The following is a 12498-nucleotide window of genomic DNA, read 5'->3' as shown; positions in this document are numbered from 1 at the left end:
GTCAGGGAGTTGAGACGCGTGGACTGAGGGCCTGTTCGTCGGATGCCAGGGGCTGGGGCCGAGTGTGAAGCAGCTGGGCCGAGTGCCTGTCCTCAGCAAAGCGCCGCGGGAGGAGGGAGGACAGACAGCTGACCGGCACAGGAATGACACATAGTGCAACTGCAGACCCCGATCACCGCCGTGACACGTACCCAGCCAGGGAACCGTCGTTTGGGAGGTTCTGTGGGTTGGGGGGCCACCTCAGCAAGGGGCGTCAGAGGCTCTCTGAAGAGGTGGTGCTTGAGTTGAGACCCTAGTGGGGAGGACGGGGTGAATGGAGATCATAGGGAAGAGCTCCCAGGCGGGTGTCCTGAGATGGGGGAGCCTGATCAGTGTGAGACAGGGGGTGAAGGGGATGGAGGCGGGGCGGCATCTGTCCTCAGTGGGAGGGAAAGCCACTGGGGGTTGCCGGCTGTGGAGATGTGGAGTCGTCTGTGGGTCCCGTGGTGGTCCTGTGCGCTGGCTGCAGAGTAGACCAACAGTGGCTGCCGGGCGACCGGTTAGGAGCTGGCTGCTCCCCACTGCGCAGGAGGAGGCAGTGGCCTGGGCCAGGAGGACCTGGGAGGGGCTGGGGCGCTTCGCTGTTGGGTGTGTGGGCACGGCATCTCTGGACCGGCACCTCGGGCTGCAGTGGAGGGAGGGCAGAGGTCGGAGCGGGAGTCACAGGTGGCACCGTCTGGCTCACAGATGCTGTGCAAAGTGTGACGATCCTCCTACGAATCAGAGGGCAGAAGGAGGAGCCTGGGGCTGAAGGTCTGAGCAGTCAGCCAGGGGTCATGGCCTCGGGGGTGGACCGGAAGCAGCAGATGACAGAGCGAGAGGGCCCAGTCCGGAGAGAGGGAAGCCCGACAGGTGGCTGCTGAAGGCCTGAGGATCGGGGTGCGCAGTGGAGCGGTGCCTCCCTGCACCCAGGCAGGGTTTGGAAACTTGGGGCCTTTTACAAAATTTCTGTGATTGTGTCTGAGCATTCACAGTTTAACATATATGTCAGTTATTGTAAAGCACATTCCACTTAGCCCATAAGCCAAGGGAATTAACGTTACTCACCCTGTTCTCTCTGGCACCTAAAATATGAAGTATGTACACCCATCTGTAGGTGTGGGCAGGACATTGGCTCTAGGACCCCTTGCAACGCCAGAATTGGACAGGTGCTCAAGTCCCTCCTGTGAGGTCTGGTGTTCGCATGTAACCCATGCTCGTCCTCCAGTGTACTTGAACTCATCCCTAGATTACTTGCAATTCCTAAGATAGTGGAAAAGCTGTGTAAGTTACTTGTATGGTTTAGGGGACAGTGACAGAGAAAAGAGGTCTCTGCGGACACAGCCTTTGAAGGCCTGTATAGGACGTGGGAGCAACAACACAGCTTTCTGAGTGCTTTCACTGGCGGTTGGCTGACTGACGGGTGGGGAGTCCAGGGATGCGGGGGGCCGGCAGAATCAAGCTCTCTGCCAGTGTTCATTCAATACATGAAAAAATGCATTAAGTTTTTAAGTCTCTTCCTTAAAAACGAACCGTTGCTCTTCTGTTCCAATACTAAGGTAAGCCTGGATTGAATGCAAAAATGAAAGCATCCCTCAGACGCAAGGCATTGGGGTGGGAGGGGGAACCGCTGTGCTGTTGTGTGTGACGCACGCTGCCCCTCACCTCTGTCTGCCTTCAGGTGGCCTGAAGTGCCCGGTCTGCAGCTTCGTCTATGGCACCAAGTGGGAGTTCAACAGGCACTTGAAGAACAAGCACGGCCTGAAGCTGGTGGAGAGCGAAGGGGAGCCCAAGTGGGAGGTAAAGTTCCAGCGTGCGGTCTTGGCCTCGGCACTTCCGAACGCAGATGGGAAGCAGGCGAGCCCGGCCCCGGGCACAGGCGGTCCCTCAGAGCACTGGGATTCCCGGGTGGGAGACTTGGGAATCTTTTCACATCCTACCCCCCGTCCGAGGCGGATGACTGGGTGGGATCAGGGCCACGCGTGCAGTCTCTTCCTCTGGGTTGTGTTCAGTCTGTCTTGTGAAGGCCTGTTTGGTCTCATTGACAGTTTCGCGTCAGCTGCTCACAAATCCAGAGTTCACCTAAGCCAGGGCTTCCGGCGACCTGGGTGATTCTTCTGCGGGGACCACCCCGTGCACGTTAGGACGTCCAGTAGCATCCTTGACCCCTGCCTGCTAGGCACCACTAGCATCCCCAGCTGGGAACGCCGAACCAGGGCAGGCGGCATTACCCAGGGGTCAGCGCCCCGCAGCGGAGGGGCCTTGTCGGGGGGTCAGCTCAGGACCTGCAGTGGTCGGGAGTGGGGGCTCAGAGACGCCTCCTGCTGCACGTGAGGACAGCCTTGTGTTGTGGCCGCGCAGGAGGTCCCAGAGCAGTGGGAGGGAGGGTGCCAGCGCAACCCGCCGTGGTGACGGGACTGGGAGGAAAACAAGGCCACCGTCGTCCCAAGAAAAGGCATCGACGTTCCGTGTCCACTGATTAAGACAGCCCATCAAGTGGAATTTGAGGAACACGTCTGTGAGAAAAACCAAGTGCGTGAGCCCTGCCCCTCAGCCGCCTCCTGCATGGGGAACGGCAGGGGCTCCCTGAGGTCGGGGAGGGCAGCCTGGCACAGCTCCGCTGGTGCGCCAGCCGCCGGCTGAGGCCGCGCCAACAGAGGCGCGAGGGAAGGGAGCGAAGTGTCTGCATCTGCAGGGACAGGACTGTGTTTTGGGGAAAGTCAATAAAAACAATGGAAAACTGCTGTAGATAATATATGAAATCATCAATATGCTGTCATCAGTAGCTTGCACATAGAGGAAACCTTGAGCCAGAGGATCAGAGATTTAAATATAAAAACAGTGATATTTGACAAATACTAGAAGAAAACATAAGTGAATTCATGTGTAAATCAACAGTCTGGAGACCTTTCCCAGCTAGAACTCAAAATCGAGATTTAATAAGGGGAAAATATTTGTTGTCATATCATAGAAAAAGGGTGAATATCTTTATATTATAAAAGGCTTCTAAAAATAATGATGAGCAAGATCAACAGCCCAATAAGAAAGTGAGCAAGAGATAAGGAAGGGTCACAGAAAGAGAAATGCAAATTGCATAAGGCAGGTTACAAGGGCCTCAAGCCTTCCCTTCTCGTATTTGACATCAGGTTTGGATGTTGTGTGTTGTCTTTTTTATTTTGTTCTGAAATTGAAGTATGCAAAAACAATATCTGCATATCTGCAAACATGATCAACCTCACACATAATGTTCACTAAAACTAGACAGAGGTAGAATGTTTTAGCTGTCAGCTGGCAAGAATCCAAAGAAGTCCGCCCTCCTGTCTGCTGCCGAGGCTCAGGAGAAACAGGCGCCCTGCACGCTGGTGGGCGTGCTGCCTGCTGCAGCCTCTGTAAGGGGGCGCAGTGCCTCGGGCAGAGCTGCAGACCCCGCAGGAACAGCTGGTGCAGAGCCGCGCACTCAGCTCCAGAGGGGAGGGAGCTGGGCCCCCCAGATCTGGGCGCGGTCTCGCCTGCAAACAACAGGCTGCCGGCTCCAGCAGCTGGCTGCCGCCTGGCTCCCAGGAGAGCCGTGCGGAGATGCCGTCTTTCCTGCCCATGGCCAGTATCGCACAGAGCTCCCCACGGAGGAGGGGGAGCATCCCGTGAGCATCCCGAGTTTTACAGACTCAGGTGATCCTAGGATCCAGACAGTGTCGGCTGATATGCTGCTTAATGGCAGCTGAAAAGAAACACGCTGCTTTGGCTTCTTCACGTGTTCATCAAGTATTTATTGGGTGGGCGATGTGTGTCAGGCTGGAAGCACCTAAGTGGCCTCGGCTGTGGAAGAATCGCCCCGTGCTCATCGGAGCCTGTGCCGGTTACTGATAGGGGCCTGCGCAGCGAAACTGGCCCACGAACGTTGTGTGCAGCCCCCCCCGCTTGCTCTTCACTGTTGGTGGCAGTGACACTTCCTGCCTTATCGTGGCACTTGGGCTCCTTATCCATTCCAGAAGGATGTCACTATTAATACCTAGTTCTTGTGGAAATTGTGTTCTCTCTCCCTGCAGGTACGAGGCACCTGTGACTGTCACTTTAGCCCCGTCTAGCTCCAAGTCCCCATTTTATACAGATGTGTTTTCTGTGCCCACTTTTGTTTATTGTACCCATCACACAAAAATAAGAAAGGCACGAGTAGCTGAGATTTCGGGGGCCCGGACGCTGCGCTGGGACGTGTGCTGCAGGCTCACACGGGTGGTTCTGTGGTTACCATGTCCCCGCTTCCTTCTGCCTGCGTCACGGCTGGGTGGTTCTGCCGGCCTGTGGCGCCGGGCCCTGGGCATGGGGACCACCCGGGTCAGTGCCGCGGCGGTGGGAGGGGACAGGGGAGCAGCTGAGTGTGTCTCATCTCTAATTCTGAGCAGCATGGCCTGTCCCTGAAGGCAGGGATGTGTGGCAGGGGGCTCTCTCCCGAAACAGTTTTAAGGTCTTGGTGCTGGCAAAGAGACGTTTTCTCTGTGGGAAGTAGGATTTTCATTGGAGCAGCTGACTAATCAGGTTTGCTAGGTAAATGGTGTGTTGCAAAGTGCTTTTGTTTCGCCTTCGTACACTATCCTGGGATTCTGGGTAACCGTTGGTCTTCCGGAAGGTCACTTGGGTGTCATGTGCTTCCTTAGCCAGCCACAGAAGCACCCGAGGAGCCCTCCACCCAGTATCTGCACATCACAGAAGCCGAAGAGGATGTTCAGGGCACGCAGGCCGCTGTGGCCGCGCTCCAGGACCTGAGATACACCTCCGAGAGCGGTGAGAGGCCACGCCCGTCTCCCTGGGCACCTCAGAGCGGGTCTGTGCTGGGTGTGCGGGATGAGTGAACCTGCGAACGAGGGAGGTCTGCCGCCTGTCCATTGGCGGGTTGGCCCCCTGGTCCCTGGCCCGCGTTAGGCTCCAGAGGCGGGCCCGTTGCTGGGCTGGGGGTCCTCTGCCTCCTGAATAGAGCCGCAGCACAAAGGTGCCACCCCAGAGGCGCGGTGCATGGCGGTGCTGCCGGGCCCCCCACACATGGCCACGCAAACATGCAGAACAGACCCTGAGAGCAGCGGGGTCCTGTCCGCACTCCAGACACAGAGGGCCCTTCATCGCGCGTGGCTGCTGAGAGATACCCACTCAGGGCTGGGACTGGGGCTGGTCCTGCAGCCCAGTTCCCTGAATTCTCACTGCGGCGCTGTCCCCCTCCCACGCCTTGTGGTCATCACCCCAGGTGGCTTGTCCCAGGGTCTGCAGGTCCCAGCAGGTGGTGTGGGGTGGCAGGGCCGAGGCCGAGGACACAGCCGGTCCCCGGGCAGCAGCCGCCCACAGAGCCGGCTTCCCACTTCTTCTGAAAAGCCCAAATCAAGATTTTTCTATCAAAGGGCCTCATTTTCAAATGCAAGATCAATTTTAGAAAACAAACCTCTGTGCCAGCCTAGTGGTGATTGGGGCATTATGCTTAGAAAACGTTGCTTTAGGGCTCCTTTCAGAATACGAACAGGATCCAAGTTCTTACAATGGACCACAGCCCTGTTTGTACTTGGGGGCCAGAAAACAGGCAAGGGGACAAAGAAGAAAGCGTTAAGTGGTGACAGGAGATGAGAGGTAGGAAATTGCTGTTTCCAGCCAGCCCTTAAGTCCCTAAACCCCAGGAAGTAAGAAACCAGCATGGAGAGCTTCACTGGGCCAGTCGCTAAGGGACGGTGACACGCCAGGACTGTGCTCACCGCTGGGCTGCGGGGGTCTCAGGAGGCAGGGCCCCCCGCTCTGCAGCAGGTCAGACCTCGGGTTCTGTGGGTGGGCGAGGGGAGGCCCCGGCTGTTAACCTCCGTTCCCAGAGCCGAGACCCCTGTGAATGTGTTTCCCTCCTTCCCGGTCAGTGACCCCCGTGGGTGCCACAGCCCTGCCTGGGTAGCCCCTGTCTTCTCCCCGTCTCTTCTTGACCCACTCACGGTGGGGCTGGCCCACAGAAAGCCCGCCCGGGGGATGTGGCGGAGACTTCCCAGCGTTCTGCTGCGCTGGAGACCGGGCGGTGGTTTTCCTTTTGGTGATGGAATGATCAGCGTCCGAGTGCCGTGTCCGGGGGAGCCCCGGACGGTCCAGCAGATGGTGCGAGCAGGCAGGGTCTGCTCAGTGGCTGCCCGACGGTGTGGGTTCCAGTCTGCGGAGATGAACAGGCTGGAACCCCAGGCTTCAGCTGATTTGGAACAGTTACGCCTGTTGTTCTGATGATGGAGACGCCCGTCAGTGCTTCGCCCAGAGCCTGTGCGTTTGGCTCTTGCTGAGCACCTACCCCCGTGCTCACGGGGGCCCACCTCTGCCTCTGATGCCATAGCTGGCACTGCTCGGGCTTCCATTTTGAGGGCAGCCTTGTGTCACCATGTCTGGGCTCAGAACATCTGGGCTTTCGGTATAACTGACCAGTGGCCTGAGGCAAGTCTCTTGGCTTTTTTGTGTTGAAAGACCTAATCTATAAAATGGGGAGGATGTCATCATGGTGTCCTCTCCTCGCAGGGCTGTGGAGGATTTCGAGATGTTCTTATAAAGAGGGCTTTGTAAGCCAGCAGGTACCCCGTGAATGATTTCTGCTGTCATAGTGAGCGATCACCCAGCGCCCGCTCATCCCGGCAAGAGGCCCCGCCCCAGAGTGGCCTCTCCCGAGGGCTGGTTTTGCAGTCAGTGAACTTCAGTACTAGTGGCCTCAATGGTCTCCTGTCCGTTCCTTCCTTGAAGGTGACCGGCTGGACCCCACCGCGGTGAACATTCTCCAGCAGATCATTGAGCTGGGCGCCGAGACCCACGACGCCGCGGCCGTCGCCTCTGTGGTTGCCATGGCTCCGGGGACAGTGACCGTGGTGAAACAGGTAAGGGCCCCCTCGCCTCCTCAGCCCCACCTCCTCACTCTGGCCCCCTCCCTCCTTCTGCCCTGCCCCCTTGGTTTTCCGGGGCTTGCGCCACCCTCCGGAGGCCCCGGCGCGGAACGGCTCCCGTCTTGTGCTTTCCCTTCTCGACCTCAGATCGTCATGGAATTGCATTGTCAGAGCTCCGTGTGGGCACGTGTGTTTCAGGGCAGAGGTATAATATATTTTTGAAAATTCTGGAAACTTTTCATTCATTTCCTTTGGAAGAATTCCAGAGTGACAGTGAGCATGATGCAGACACCCTTGGTGCCTGAGGCACCAGGGAGCGGGGACAGCCAGAGAAGCCAGGAGCGGCCCCAGCACACAGGCCTTTTAAGTGTGCAGCATCACCCCATCAGATCAGCACAGGATGACTGAAGTGATAGGGAGGAAGAGATCAATTTGTGAATAAAGGCTACTCAACTTGAATTGCTCGACTGTTTGGCTCATTCCCTCTTCTCTGCCCTCAGGGAGTTTACTGTCTGTTAGAATGCAGTGTGCTTGATAAGTAGCTCATCCTTTTTTCCTGTCTGTACTTTCCTGCTTCATTTTACAAAAGATTTAGTCTGGTTCACACAAATACTTAAAAAAATAAAAGGACTAAGCACATCCAAACCAGGATAGGTGCACGTTCAAGTTCATGGAGAAGGTTGGCACGCAGACAGTAGAGTTTTACATAGTTGTCCATTGTTTTAGTCTTTCGATCGGTGCGTATTCAGTAAGTGCCAACTGTCGTCTGGCAGAGCCTCAGGGGCTCCGGGAGGGACCCAGCGCCTGCCATCGAGGTGCTCACTTTCTAGTGGAAAAGACAAAACACCGATCAGTAAGACAGAGAGGATGCCGCGCTGGTGAAAAGTGCGGCAGAGAGAAGCACAATGAGGAAAGAGGGAAGGGAGCGTGGGCGGCGGGTTGGGGGGGCGGGGGGACTGGGTCACACAGGCTGTTGGGATAGGTCTCCGACGTCCGAGCAGACACCTGGAGGCGGTGCGTGTTACGGGAGCTGCCCCAGTTCAGCTGCGAATGGAGCACTGAATTTCATAACAGAAAACAGGGAGTCAACATGAAGCAGTTAACGTAGGGAAAGTGGTATGGTTTCTGGGCACTCACAAAGACACCTCTTAAGCTGCCGCTCACGTAGGCACCCCGAGCCGTGTGGCGCAGAGGCCGGCCTCTGACGGGGCGAAGGCAGACGTGGCCGTGCTCCCTGCAGGGCGGTGCCCGGGCCCCCAGAGTGTGAGATCCAGGCTGACTAGTCCTCTGGGTCAGCTGGATCTCTCGGTCCATCGAGAAGACTTGGCACATCCCGGTGGCAGTCTGACTGTGTGTCCTGAACCCACGGCCACACAGCGGGTTCCCTCGGGAGGCCCGGGACCGGAGCCAGGCAGGGGCGGGAGGAGCCTGATACTCTGTCCGCCAGGGCCGGCTGTTCTGCGTGGAGGAAACAGAGTCATGTTCTTCCAGGCTGAACACTCCTGTAGGTTTCGTGTTTCCTAGCTTGCAGTCTCAGGTGGCCTCATTCACGTCCTCTGAAACGCCTCCTTTGCACGGTGACATGTGGCGTCCTAGCTTGCCTGGCACTCGGGAAGGGCCTGCTTGGGAGGGCATCGGGAGAATGTTGGGCGTTGCAGACATGCCAGGGCCTTTTGAGGGTTGTGAGAAGGGGCTGCCAACGTGGTCTGCCTGTCCTCAACTGGATTGATTGCCGCCACTCAGGGACGTGACTTCACGCACGCCGCAGGCCACGTGGGCCTCGGATGCAGCTTAGATGGGCTGCAAGGCATTAGACAGGTAGCGCAGCACAGGGCAAGGCGATAAGCGTCCGGTACAACCGCGCGGACAGGTGTGGGGGGGATCGCAGGGGCCGAAGACAGTGACACTGTCCCGAAAACCAGTGCTGAGGGAGCGTCCCTGTGAACAGCCCTGAGTGGCTGCGCCGGGGATGTCCCCCAAGAACGCGTGCCCTGGCCGTTCTCCTGCCAGTCTGGCTCAGCCCCTCGCCCCCCGAGGCCGGCCGGCCGGGTGTGCTCACCCACGCCTGCGGTGCAGGCATTGCCGCACGGCGGGCTCTCCGGAAGGAACGCCGTCTGGTTGCAGTTGTCCTGGTATTTATATTTAAGCATAACAGTTATTATTAGGGGAATAAATGAGTTTCAAGTTTTTCTTTTAATTAAACTCTGGTTTAGGATTTTGCTGGAGAGAAAGTGTGTTTGTCTGTCGCGGGCACTGAAGCCACTCACAGGCACGCGGGCGCGCTGGGCGAGGCTCCCCTTCACCGGGCGCGGCCCCTCGATGGTGGGACGTTGTCTCTCTCCAGCTCAACATGTCACACATAGTAGTTGCTCGATAAACGCTTATTAAGGAGGGCTGAGTACACTGTGGGATTCGTGTTTTGATTCTCCAGCTGTGTCCTCTAAATTTTTCTATTCCGTAGAGAAAAAAAGCAAGAACTCCTTGTCATGGAGCCCCTGCTGTGTGTTGCAGAAAAAAATTTAAAATTACTGTTGGATAGCATATTTTGAGATCTTTTTAAAGTTTCCTAGGACACACACACATATATCTTCCATAGGGCCAAAAACAACTTCTTTTCCATATTTAAAAAAAAATTAAAAATAAAAATAGCAGAGTTGTATGCTATTTATAACTTTATTCTTCCATGATGCATTGGTATAAATTAAACAGAATCTTCCATATCAGAGTTTATCAGTGACAGTGGCACGTGATTGACCCGCAGGTGTTTGGGTTTTGGGTGTGGGCGATGAACGCGAGGGTAGGCCTGGGGGTGGGGGGTGGGTACAGACTGAGGAAGCTGGAAAGCGAAGTGCAGACCCGGCCCCCGTGGCGCGCCGGGCCTGACCCTCCCGCCTCCTGTGCTTCCCCTGGGCCCACCCGGCAAGCCAGGGGCACCTCCTCATTTCAGGACCCTCCTTTACCCTCACTGCCAGAGTCCCCTTTGTCATGCATTTGTCATGCAAGGTCACATTCTCGGGTACTGCGGATTAGGGCACCCACTTCTTTGGGGGTTGGGGAGCACTCTTCTGCCTCCCACGCTGGGTTACAGGGTTCAGCCGGGTCCTGAGCTCAAGAGGCAAAGTCTCCCGAGGGAAATGATTTCTTCCCCCACCCGGCAAGCAGCCCACGCGGGTCCTGCCCGCCAGCCGCCCTCTGGGCACGTGGGACATCGGGGTGAGCCACACGATTGAGCGCTGCAGCTGAGGTCCTTGCGTGCTATCAAGAGCGGGCCAATGCGCACGCATCTCATAAATGAGTGAACAACGTCCTTTGTCAGAGAAAAAACCCCCAGCAGAACCAGTGAAGAGATCTGAAAAATGCAGGCGTCCACCCGGCGGTTCCGCCCGAGAGCAGTGACTGCTTCGGGGAGGCCGGCCAGCGCCCCAGGCGCGGGAGGACCACCCGGGCTTTACCCCCTTGAAACTGGGGGGGTGGAGTGGGGCCAGGGGACGGGCAGGGAGGGCTTCATGGACGCCCTGGTGCCCGAAGAGAGCCTGGGGCGTTGCTGGGGGCTGGGGAGGGCTGGGCTTCAGGCAGGGGCGGGAGTCACTCTTGTACCACCTCCCTCGGAGTGACTACTCAGTAGTGACTCTGAGTAGCAGTACCTTTAGTTGACAAGCCTCTGTCTCTGTCCCTGTCCCTGGTTCTCTGCAGTGTCCCTTAGGGTTGCCACTGCCCTGTTCACTGTTTTCCCTCCACATGCTGGACCCTTCGAAGCTGTCAGCCAGTGCCCCGTGGCCGGGAGAACCGGGAAGGGTCAAGTGCCCGCCTCCGACGCAGACCCTCAGCCTGGCACGGCGCAGGATTATGCCGCCATAATCTTGTTCAAAATCCCAGGGGCTCTTCCCACTTGCCTAGCTGCTAATTTAAAAAAAAACAAACAAACAAATTCCAGCTTTGCTGAATACAGCTCCCCCTTCCCCCGCCCCGCAGCTTCCCACGCCTTTGTCACCTCGGCAGGCCCCCGGGGTGGTTGGAGCTGGAGTGTGAAGCTGGGGGCCTGTCTGGAGGCGAGGAGTGGGCAGGGCCCCCTTCCCGGGCCCAGCGGGCAGCGCTCAGTCTGGGCTGCATGGCGGCAGCAGACCTCTAGGGAAGGCGTGCTATGTGCTGGTTACCAGCCGGCACCGGAATTGCGGTGTGTTGTCTGGGGTCCGTTGTTTTTGCAAGGATGTGCAATTCACTTCTACGGCCGACCACAAAGACCAGCTGCCCACTTGCAGGGATGCCCAGGTCCAGCCCGTCCTGCTTTTAGTTCAGGGCCCCGAGGCCTCTGGTCCCTGAGCCCCTTTCGCCCTGTCCGCCTGTACAAGGGCATCTGGGAGGGAGAAGCCGCTCTGCTCGGGGGTGCCTTGCCCTCCGTGGTCACTGGAAGGGGGGCCCAGAGTCGGCCTCCCCCCACCCCCCTCGGGGGTGGATGCTGACCGTGTCATAGGACGCGTGGCAAGATAGTGGAGTGAGGGATCTGGAAAGTGCTTTGTGTGAGGCGTCAAAGTCCATTTTTCTTATTTTTTAAAAAACAATCATTTCAGTCAATTATTTTGATTGTTTAACTGTACAACAAGACCACAAGAGGCCGACGGAAGACTCACGTCAATGTAAGAAACTCATCATCCTCTGTGGTCGGCACAGAAGACACTGGCCACCTGCATGATGTTGCCAAGTGGGACTGGGCTGAGAGCGGCTCCCTTATCCTGCAGGGCAGTGCGTCCTGTGCTGTTGTCCCTTTAAGCTCAGATCCCTGGGGAGTCACTGGGATCGTCCTTTCTGTGTGTCCCCCGGAGGCACTTTGGGGCTCACACCGTGGACAGACCCTCCCTGACTCAACGCCGTCCGTCCACGGGGCGGAAGTAGCGGGCAGGCCAGCCCTGCTCTTCTCTGTGCACCTGTCGCCTTCAGAACCTCCTCCGTGTTCTGCTCATGTGCCAGGCAGTGTGGGAGCCGGTGTTCCCACGGCAGGTGCGCGCCCTTTCACGCCACAGTGAGAGCCCGGCATCTTCCGTCCTGTTGTTTGTTCCCCTTTCCCCTTCCGGCTGTCGTGCCGTCGTTGTGGTTCAGCTAAGGGGTCTTTCCTGCGAGATCAAGGGCGTCTGGACTGCATGAGAATCGATAGGAACTGCAGTGTCCGCCTGCTGTGACTGCTCGTGCGCTGTTACTCCTCAGGGTGTGTTGGGATTGTCACATCCACCCAGGCCAGCCGACTGTGCGCGTACTGACCCTCATGATGGATTCAAATGCCTTTGGAAGGCCCCTGCAAGGGGATCGCATGCTTCTCCTGTGGGCGATCGGATCGTTGCATATTCAAGGACTGAGAGCGGCGCGTCCCCCTGCCTCCTAACCTTAGATGATCCAACTCGAGTCTCTGCTACTCGACTCACAGGTGCCTGCAGTTCACATGGACGTCTTTCGTCTTGGCATTCCTCATCTTTTTGATCTTTATACTGAAATCTCAGTGACTAGTTTCTTTTTTCTTTTTCCCTTGCCCTGGCCCCTGTTATTGGGGTAACCAGTTTTCAGCTGCACATTGTGGTTACTTAGCTTTGGCTCCTGCCTAAAGAACGTTGTGGGGCCA

The 12498-nt window shown here is 57.2% G+C and overlaps 1 protein-coding gene across 1 annotated transcript in view; it reads left to right on the top strand.

Moving 5' to 3' along the window:
- The window catches only part of ZFAT (zinc finger and AT-hook domain containing), a 99344-nt gene that overhangs the window by 76834 nt on the left and 10012 nt on the right, over positions 1–12498 (top strand). The window contains exons 12-14 of the mRNA XM_054590101.1: positions 1700–1818; positions 4671–4797; positions 6754–6884. Coding sequence (XP_054446076.1) covers positions 1700–1818; positions 4671–4797; positions 6754–6884 — 377 coding nt within the window. The remainder of the gene's footprint in view (positions 1–1699; positions 1819–4670; positions 4798–6753; positions 6885–12498) is intronic.

Source organism: Pteronotus mesoamericanus, unplaced genomic scaffold (genome assembly GCF_021234165.1).
Source record: "Pteronotus mesoamericanus isolate MK-2021 breed Mesoamerican mustached bat unplaced genomic scaffold, CSHL_Meso_final scaffold_174, whole genome shotgun sequence".
Classification (NCBI taxonomy): Eukaryota; Metazoa; Chordata; class Mammalia; order Chiroptera; family Mormoopidae; genus Pteronotus; species Pteronotus mesoamericanus.
The sequence above is the reverse complement of the archived record's forward strand: the minus strand, read 5'-3'. Positions and strand labels throughout refer to the sequence as shown.